The following is a 9,584-nucleotide window of genomic DNA, read 5'->3' on the forward strand; positions in this document are numbered from 1 at the left end:
TAAACACAAACGCCACTATAGTATAAGTGTATAGCGGCGTTTGAATAAAAATTCCACTAAAGTACGAGTCTTTAGCGGCGTTTGTATAAAAATGTCAATAAAGTACGAGTCTTTAGCGGCGTTTGTATAAAAATGCCACTAAATTACGAGTCTTTAGCGACGTTTGTAAACGCAAACGCCACTATAGTACAAGTGTATAACGGCGTTTGAATAAAAATACCACTAAAGTACGTGTATTTAGCGGAGTTTGTATAAAAACGCCACTAAAGTATGAGTCTTTAGCGGCGTTTGTAAACACAAACGCCACTATAGTACATGTGTATAACGGCGTTTGTATAAAAATGCCACTAAAGTATAATTCTATAGCGACGTTTGTATAAAAATGCCACTAAATTACGAGTCTTTAGCGGCGTTTGTATAAAAACGCCACTAAAGTACTACTCTTTTGCGGCGTTTATTGAAAAAACGCCACTATCGATGAAACTATTGCGGCGTTTTTATAAAAACACTGCTAAAGTTACCATTTTGTGGCGTTTGCTATGTAAACGCCGCTATATGTTTAAAATTAGTGGCGTTTACTCCTAAAACGCCGCTAAAAACGCCGCTGTAGAACAATTTTGCTGTAGTGTTTTCCTATCTAATTTACAACCTCCATAATCCGCATCGGAGAAGGCATGCAAGCTAAAGTTAGAGTATCAAGAATACCAAAGTCCTATACTAGGAGTGTCACTAAGGTATCTAAAGATTCTCTTAATAGCTTGTAAATGAGATACCTTAGGACATGATTGAAATCTAGCACATAAAAAAACACTAAACATAATGTTCGGTCTACTTGCGGTAAGATAAAGTAATGATGTAATTATAGACCTATATAGCTTAATATCTACACACTTACCTTCATCATCCTTTTCAATCTTTGTAGATGATCTCATAGGAGTGACTTGGGGTTTTCATCCTCCAATCCAAACTTCTTGAGCATATCTTTGATGTACTTTGATCGATTGATAAGGATGCCATCTTTCTTTTTCTTGATTTGGAGTCCCAAGAAAAATGAGAGCTCCTCCATCATGCTCATCTCAAGCTCACCTTGCATTAACTTAACAAATTCTTGGCAAAGATTATTATTAGTAGATCCAAAAATAACGTAATCGACATAAACTTTTACTACTAACAAATCCTTACCTTTTCTTTTTTATAAATAAAGTAGTGTCAACCTTCCCTTTTGAAAAACATTTTTCAACAAGGAACTTTGACAACCTTTCATACCAAACTCTAGGAGCTTGTTTTAAACCATACAAATCTTTTGTCAATTTAAAAACATGATTTGGAAATTTTGAATCCTCAAAATTGGGAGGTTGTTCAACATACACTTCTTCTTTTATAAAACCATTTAGAAAAACACTTTTAACATCCATTTGATATAAAGTAAAACCATGAAAGCATACAAATGCTAATAACATCCTAATTGCCTCCATCCTAACTATGGAAGCATAAGTTTCATCAAAATCTATTCATTCTTCTTCAATATACCCTTGAGCAACAAGTCTAAACTTGTTCCTCACTATGTTACCACTTTCATCTAATTTATTCCTAAACACCCATTTTGTACCTATAGTATATTTTTCACTAGGCCTTTCAATTAATATCCATACTTGACTCCCCTCAAATTGATTTAAGATCCATCTTGTAATCTTCTGTGATATTTTTAGGCTCTAAGCATGAGATATATGCGACAAAATTGCAAATATTTCTAAGAGAAAATCTAGTAGTTACCCCTTTGGGTGGATCACCCAAAACTCACCATCATTAACATAGTTGTACTCCCTTGGGCATGCTATTTTTCTTTCCCCTTGAATAGGCTCTTCAAGAGCATCTTGTTTTTGTTCTTGCATATTTGTACCCCTGGTTTCCATTTGCAGGAGGCTCGTGATATCTTGGATTGTAATAAAGGTTTTATTGTTAAGTATGTTTCTAGAACTTGTAACACTATGGTGCATACCTTAGCATCTTGGGCCCTTATTTCGGGGCATTCTATGTCTTTCAACTCAGTTTGTCCCGAGATAATTACTGCCAGTGTATCAATCGATCTTTTTCCTTCGTATAGGAGTTCCTTGGGCACTTTTTTTCCCTTATAGGATTTCAAAGGAGTTTTTAATAAGGCCCAATTTATATATATAATTTCTTTTAGTTCAGATCGAAACCCATTAAAGATCGAAGTGAAACATATTTTAAGGGCCATTTTGGCATACCTTTTGAAAACTGACTTTTAAAAGTGTGGTAAAAACGAACTTTTAAAATTGTTGTATGAAAGTGCAGTTTAAAATTTAATTGTTTGGGATTGCTCTTAAAATGAGTTTGAAAAGATAAAATGTTCATTATAAACATTATGTTGTAAATAAAAAATATAGCATTTAAATTATATTTACACTTATATATGAATCATATCAATTTAAACTATAATAAATTCAAAAAATTTATTATTATATATGAATTATATCAATTTAAACTATAAAAATGAAAATATATTCTATATAACTCACTATTAATATTTTACTATATAAATTAGAAATTATAATTATTTTTAAATAATTAATATAAATTATTAAAAGTAATAAATTATTTTTTAGAGATGTTTGTATTATATTATTAAAATAAATGTAAATACATAATTGAGCGAAGCCTTTGCTAAAATTATAATTTGCTTCCAAACGAAAAGTTGAAAATTAAAAAGCTAAAAATTCTAGGTTTGAAACCACCATTCCCACCCATAATTGTTTTCCATTTTTTGCATATTTGACATTGATTTTACAATTAAAACAGGCTTTTTAACTGAAAGTATTTTTAAAAACTTTACCAAACACACCCTAGCATATAAATGTTTAGGTAAACTATTTTTTCACTCAACTTTACCTGTATTTCTGTTTTGGTCTTTAATTTTAGGGTGAACTATACAAATGATCACTAAAATTTGAGTATGTTTTTTTTCCTATTAAACTTTCAAAATTTACAAATTGGTCACTATTGTTATCGATTTATAAAAAAACGATAACTCGACATTAACTGTCGTTAGCTTGGGTGACGGAAAGTTGTGCTATACCGTTAAATGCTTACCTGGCCCATTGACTGGTTATTTGTCCCGTTGACCAGTTCCTAATATCTACGCTTGGGTATATTCTTCTTTAGAACTCACTCTTCACTTTCTCCTTTTTCCTTAATTGTATTCATCTTCCGTCTTAGTTTTAGATCAAAAAATATGTTCTTATTTGTGTCTAGCTATGAACCACATGGACGACAAAGGAACCCCATTTTAAGTACTCGATACATCCCCAACATGGAGATGGTTCGGGTACGTACCGGAGACCTACCATGATGGCGGGGTATGATTGAATAAACTCGAGGATGTTTGATGCTTATCTAGGGATGTTTTGGGATGATATGTGACTATCACATGAGTCTCCATGGGTAATTTTGACATTTTTCATTAAAAATTTAAAAAAAAATCTCACAAAAAACGTAATTTTTGCAGGTTCTCCTCAATTCCCTCTTTCTATAGTCTTTCTCAAAACATTCTCTTCTTAACGTCGTTGGCAAACGTCATAATTGTCAAATAAATAATCCTTTTTGTCAGATAAATAAGCTATAAATGTTATATAGAGAAGAAAGGGTCGATCCGCATGGACTTAGAAAATTCCAATGTCGATTTGAATTGATCTTTAACCAAGAAATCTGTAAGAGGAAAATAAAATGGGGTTTAGCAGAATAAATTGAATAAATTGAAAATAACAAATCAATAAAGAAAGAACAAAAATAAATAATTGAAAGTAATTATGATAAGAGATAGCATCTAGCTTCGCTTCGCCTCAATTCGTCTTGATCACAGAAAGATATTTTACTTCGGGATTATTGTCGGTTACAGTCTACAAGGCCCAACCCTTGTAACTTACTCTTCTCTCCGGTGAACTAATTTCCCAAAGTCAATCATTGGAATTTATTCATTGTTTGGATTAACAACGGCTATCAACGTTAACACCAATGTAACTTTGAGTGTTGAAAAAGCTCGTGCTCAAATTATCGTGTCTTAATAAGATTTGAACCCGATCTTGATTTCTGAGAGGTCGATTGCTAATCCAATTTTGTAGAAAATCAAGTAAGATATATGAAGGTATGAAGTGCTTTTCAATTCTCACAAAATGGATTGAGTCGTCACTTAGCTATCAGCTAAATGAAAATTTAGCTAAGCTTGATAGAAATCATACTTAGCATGTAAAAGAAAGTAAAGAAAATAAAAAAAGATGAAGAAGAAAATAATCTTTAAAAAATATCCCAAGCAAATAAAAGCCGAAAGCAGTACATTTTTCAAGCTTTACCCTAAGGTATTTATAACTTGAGATATCCTAAAGAAAATAAAATTCCTAAAGATAATTCTAAAAGCATTCAAATACTTAAATCCTAAACAATAGCAAACTAGAATCCTATATAATTAAATAATAAATATCAAATATTTAAATTCAATTACAATTCTTAAACCTTAAAGATTTTTCGTCCGTCTGTCCTTCCTTCTTTATTATGGTGACTGGGTCGTCTTCGAGAAGTCATCACTAACTGGACTGTAGATACTGCCACATCATTATCATCATGCCCAAAGTCATGCCCATGTGTCCAGCCTTGATTCCTGAAAATAAAAAAACTACAGAACTTACCATTTAAACGTTGTTTTTTGGAAAATAGTCCTACGCAAATCGAACATAAATAGCCCAAATTAGTAACATTAAAGAGATAACATGGAGTAATTAGTAACAAAATAGAACACTCATCAATCGTCTCTCACTTTCATTACCAGAAACTTTTTTTCCCTTCCAAAATCCAAATTCGTGCTGGTGAGGGTCTCCACGGTTCAGTTCGCTATGTAGGCTCTCGCTCTCTACGGGTTCATGTTTTGATGGTAAGCATATCCTATTAATTCAAATTCGATGCTGCATCTACATTTAAATTTTATAGTCGGGTTAAGCTCGATAAAGCTCTTGCCACTTCTAAATCCTTTCATTCTCTCGACATAGTTGGTGATAGGCTCAATCGATATGCCAAACTCTTGTTAGTACATCTCCCACTCCACCCTAATCTTCCCAATATTCTTTTAATTATTTTGGCCAAATTTGTGTTAGTTCAACTTGACATTTATGACTAAAATCGAGATAACCCAAATCTTATATTTTTTAATTAGAGCCAAGAATTTTGAAAATTATTTAGATTTTCTATACAATTTCAGTTTTTCGTTTTACTTTGAATTTGGCTTATAAACATAGTCTAGGCTTATTTTATATGTCAGTTAGACGTCTAATAGAATGCCTAAAACAAAAACATAACGTCGCCTGAGATATTCGAGCTCTATCGGGAATGCCCCATGTACTTAGCAGGCACACGCCTTAACCACTCAAACTAAGCGAATGGCTTTTTGATAGGCATGAATAGGATGATGTTGATTAAATTGATTCAACCAATTCAATTTTTTTGTGTTCAAACTTTTAACTTTTTACCAATTCGATTTTCACTCCATATACATTCAAATTTCATTATTGTATTTTGGAAATGAAACTTGATAAAAATGGAATTTTATTGTATATTTCATCTAGATTAAACTTAATAAAATTTCATAGTTGAATCTTTTCTTTTCTTTTTTTGTAATTCTATAAGTAGATATATTTGCTTTCAAGTTCTAGCTTTCCAAGTGTTTCATTCAATTAGATTGATACATGATCTTTGAACTCAATTGATTTTTTTGTTTAATGTAAACAAATCAATTTAGTTTAAATATGACATCTAAAGGTGGTAGTGGGACTAGAAATACTAGTGGGAGTGGGTCAATTTCGTTATCCCAAAATGAGAATTTATCTCTATTGTAGGATTATGTGACAGAGATAGAAAAGCCAGAGACTATTAGAGTAACTTGGAATTTCTGATGTAATATTTGTGGTGAAAATGAAAGTTATACTATGATAAAAGTATATTTGCTTCAAATTTCAGGTGAATGATTTGCAATTTGTAAAAGAGTAACTAAAAGTTAAAAACTTGAAATGGTATGGTTGGTAGAGAAGTGGGAGAAGAAACAGAAACAAAGAGCAACTAGAGAAGTTTCTTTGCCAAGTCAATCTCAAGATGGAGTTGACACTATAGCAAAATTGGTTTATAGTAGCATTTTTAGCGCGTTTGTTTAAAGAACGCCGCTAAATACTCGTACTTTAGTGGCATTTTTATATAAACGCCGTTAAAGATTGTATTTTAGTGGCGTTTTTATACAAACGTGGCTAAAGACTCGTACTTTAGTGACATTTTTATATACTCGTATTTTAGTGGTGGTTTTATATAAACACCGCTATAGACTCTTATTTTTATGGCGTTTGTATACAAACATCGCTAAAAACACGTACTTTAATTGTATTTTTATACAAAAATCGCTATAAACTCATATTTTAGTGGTATTTTTATTCCTGCCGTTTACCTAAACCCAGTTCTTTTGTTCAGATACGTGTTTTCTTATCTTGTATTTTTAGTTCCTTTCTTTAAAGATAAAAGGGGGAGTAAAAAAATAAGAGGGTTTAAGTTTAGGGTTTGTAACAAGAGATATAAAAGAGATGGACTCCGATTACACGCGTGGTGCCTCCATCTCTGGCTGTGATTTTGGATTCGCTTTCAATGATAGTAAATTCTCTGGACCCTCCGACTGCGCTCCCGACGGTGAGGGTTGCACTAGCTTCACCGATTGGGCCAGCCGTCGCAAGAGGCGCCTAGAGGATATCAAGAAGGAAAATGGTTTGCTTATGTTTCCCCTTGATTCTTTCTTTCTAAATGTTCCTTGTTGCTTCTGTTTGGCTAGTTGAGTAAATAAAGAAAACATTTAAGAAAGACAATAAATTGCAGTTTACTTCGCGACTAAGCGATTCTTTGTGAACCTAAGTTTAGAGAGTGAATAAAAATGAAAGTTAGGGCTATACTAGTTCTGGGAAATTGGAAGTTTTGGAGGAAAGATTTATCAAGATTCAGGGATTGGGAATTCAAAGGGTTGGGTTTCAATTATCTTGTTCATACTATTTTGTGTCTCACTTGATTTTATCCAGATTCAGTGTTCCATGCATATTCATGGTTAATCTTTGGAACTTTATGTCTTGTACATGGAGGAAGTCTTTTTTATATTGTAGGCTAGTTTTCAACCCTTTTTCCATTTACTGCTTATATTTGTTTTTATGCTTAAAACTCTGGGAAATTTCACTTGAACATGGTTACTACGTGATAAGCACTTATATTTGTTTTTATATTCGTTTCCTAAACGAATTACCAAGAATAGCTTTTTGATTATCTCAGTGTTTTTTTATAGCATTTTCTGTTTCGATTACAAAGATGTTACCATATTAGGATCCTAGAATTTTAGAACTGCCATAATAGATAAGCACTTCAAATAATTGAACTGCCATAATAGAATATTAAATATTTATACTAAAGCTTCAAAGTAACATTCTCCTTCCTGTTAACCAGAGTTAAAAGAATTCATAATTTTAGAACCTAGCACATATGCAACAAATTACGTCAATAAAATTACCTGAATATTCAACCGCTTACTTGAGTCTTGTAGATTACAGCATGTGTGTTGTTTGGCCTTTTTCTCTAACTCCATGGCTCGTTTCTTCTCTGGATGCTCACGCAGCTTCAGGTATTTTTAGCTTCTGTCAATTCTATTTGCAAAGGCTCCACTAATCTGCCGACAGCTTCTTGATCAGACAATGCTTTGTCATAGAATAAAATGATATTGAATATGGACCTCTCTAAACATCTGTCCTGCATACACCCTTCCCACTTAATTCCATTTTCCCTGCCAAGTTCATAGTCAGTTTAATTCTCATGTCTTGAATACGGTGTTCAAATTTTGGGTTTATTTGTTACGACCAATTGTGACTGGAATTGATAGTTCTTCCCATCAAAGGGAGATTGAAACCTTTTAGCTCATTAAAGGGATACTGAAACCTTAGGACTCATTAAAGAGAGATCCAAATCTCTTTAGGGCTTTTGATAGAAATTCTGCATAGGGTTTAGTTATTTCATATGACCCTTTAAATATGGAGCAGTCTTATTACATAAATAGAAAACCTATTCTAAAAGGGAAGTATATCAACTGAAATAAAAAAAATAGTCAATAAACTTAAGGAAATAAATAAAAGTGTAATCTAAGTCTAAATTAAAGAACCCAAATTTAAAATTGTTCTTGAATTTGATTTTGATTTCCACCTAGGACCTTGTCTCTCCTTCATGCAATTTTCCTCCAGTTTGGCTTTTAAGGTTTCAACCTGTGCAGAAGTATCCCTTTTGCACAAGCTAGAAGTCAGTGCTTTTGCTTTGCTTTCACACAGAAGACACACTAGTAATTAAAAATAGTTTCCAATACATATGCTTTAAAAGTTGAGACTAGGAACTACTTTAGCTGTACTTTACTACTGGGATAGGAACTTGTAGTCGCTCGTTCTTCCTTATTAAGTGTGCCAGCTCATTATGAAGAATAATTAAAATGTTGTGACATGTTCAGAATTCAGTTTTAGTTTGCTCAACTAGTTCTCTTTTTTTTTTGACATCTCTCTTACTCTCTCCCTGTGGTTTGAAGCACTTTGTTTATGTTGGATTTGAAGCTTCTGAATAATAATCATTTGGTCCATTCCTAGCCTGATTGTCCATGGAACTCTTTTTTTAAATAAAAAATAAATATATTTGTTGCATTGATGGTGACCAATTATGTTTCAGATAAAGCTCAGAGTACTTTTGTCACATATTGAGCAACTTCGTATCAATTACTGGGGCGTCACATCTGTGAAGCTACAGTCAGTATTGCCTCCTGGTTTGCAATCTCCACGTGTAAAGGATGTTGTGGATGAGAATTACCAACCTGTAGAGGCATCTGGTGTTGGAAGGAGCTGGGTGCGGAGCATGTTTAGTAGGGATTCAACATTAAGAACAAACTTATTTTGTCGTGTTCGTAAATAGGCTTCTGATGGTGCAGCATGTATATCTTTTGTTAGCATTAGATACCTAGAGTGTTCTATATTGAGGAAATGGACCAAATGTTTTCATGGCTATTTATGTTTTAATTGATCAGCGAATGAGAATGCACGCAAAAAAGATTTGCCTGCTGCTGGGCCGAAGAGAACACAAACCAATGTTCGCATATTGAGGGGTAGTGGTGCTGTTACTGCTTCGCATTGTGTAACAAGAAGAGAGGTGTGAGATCCTGTGGGTGATCGTGAGGATGCTAGTTTCTGTATTAGTGGAGACTTTCAAAATCAACTTCAAGCTTGAAAGAATGTAATTCCGTGTCTTTTTATTACCAGAGGAGTTCAATATATATACAATCATTAGTAGATGCAATCCTAACAATTAGACTATAATTTAATAATTAGGCTATAATTTAGGCAACTAAATATATAACGGTAAATACAAAATATTTGGAGAATATTTTGTAGTCTATCACTGCCCCGCAGTCGAAACGGGAGGATCTCGAACGTTAAGACTGGTTCGGAAATCGTCAAACAATATAAGGGGCAACCCCT

The 9,584-nt window shown here is 33.0% G+C and overlaps 1 protein-coding gene across 1 annotated transcript; it reads left to right on the forward strand.

The window, feature by feature from the left end:
- Window positions 1-6,553: 6,553 nt before the first annotated feature.
- Window positions 6,554-9,355, forward strand: LOC120164835 (BTB/POZ domain-containing protein POB1-like). The gene is made up of 3 exons (XM_039174483.1): window positions 6,554-6,807; window positions 7,625-7,702; window positions 8,782-9,355. Exons 1-3 carry the CDS (start codon window positions 6,630-6,632, stop codon window positions 8,811-8,813), a joined length of 288 nt encoding a protein of 95 aa, XP_039030414.1. The 5' UTR covers window positions 6,554-6,629; the 3' UTR covers window positions 8,814-9,355.
- Window positions 9,356-9,584: the final 229 nt, after the last annotated feature.

The sequence above is a fragment of the Hibiscus syriacus genome, unplaced genomic scaffold (assembly GCF_006381635.1).
Source record: "Hibiscus syriacus cultivar Baekdansim isolate YM2019G1 unplaced genomic scaffold, ASM638163v2 tig00111543_pilon, whole genome shotgun sequence".
Taxonomy (NCBI): domain Eukaryota; kingdom Viridiplantae; phylum Streptophyta; class Magnoliopsida; order Malvales; family Malvaceae; genus Hibiscus; species Hibiscus syriacus.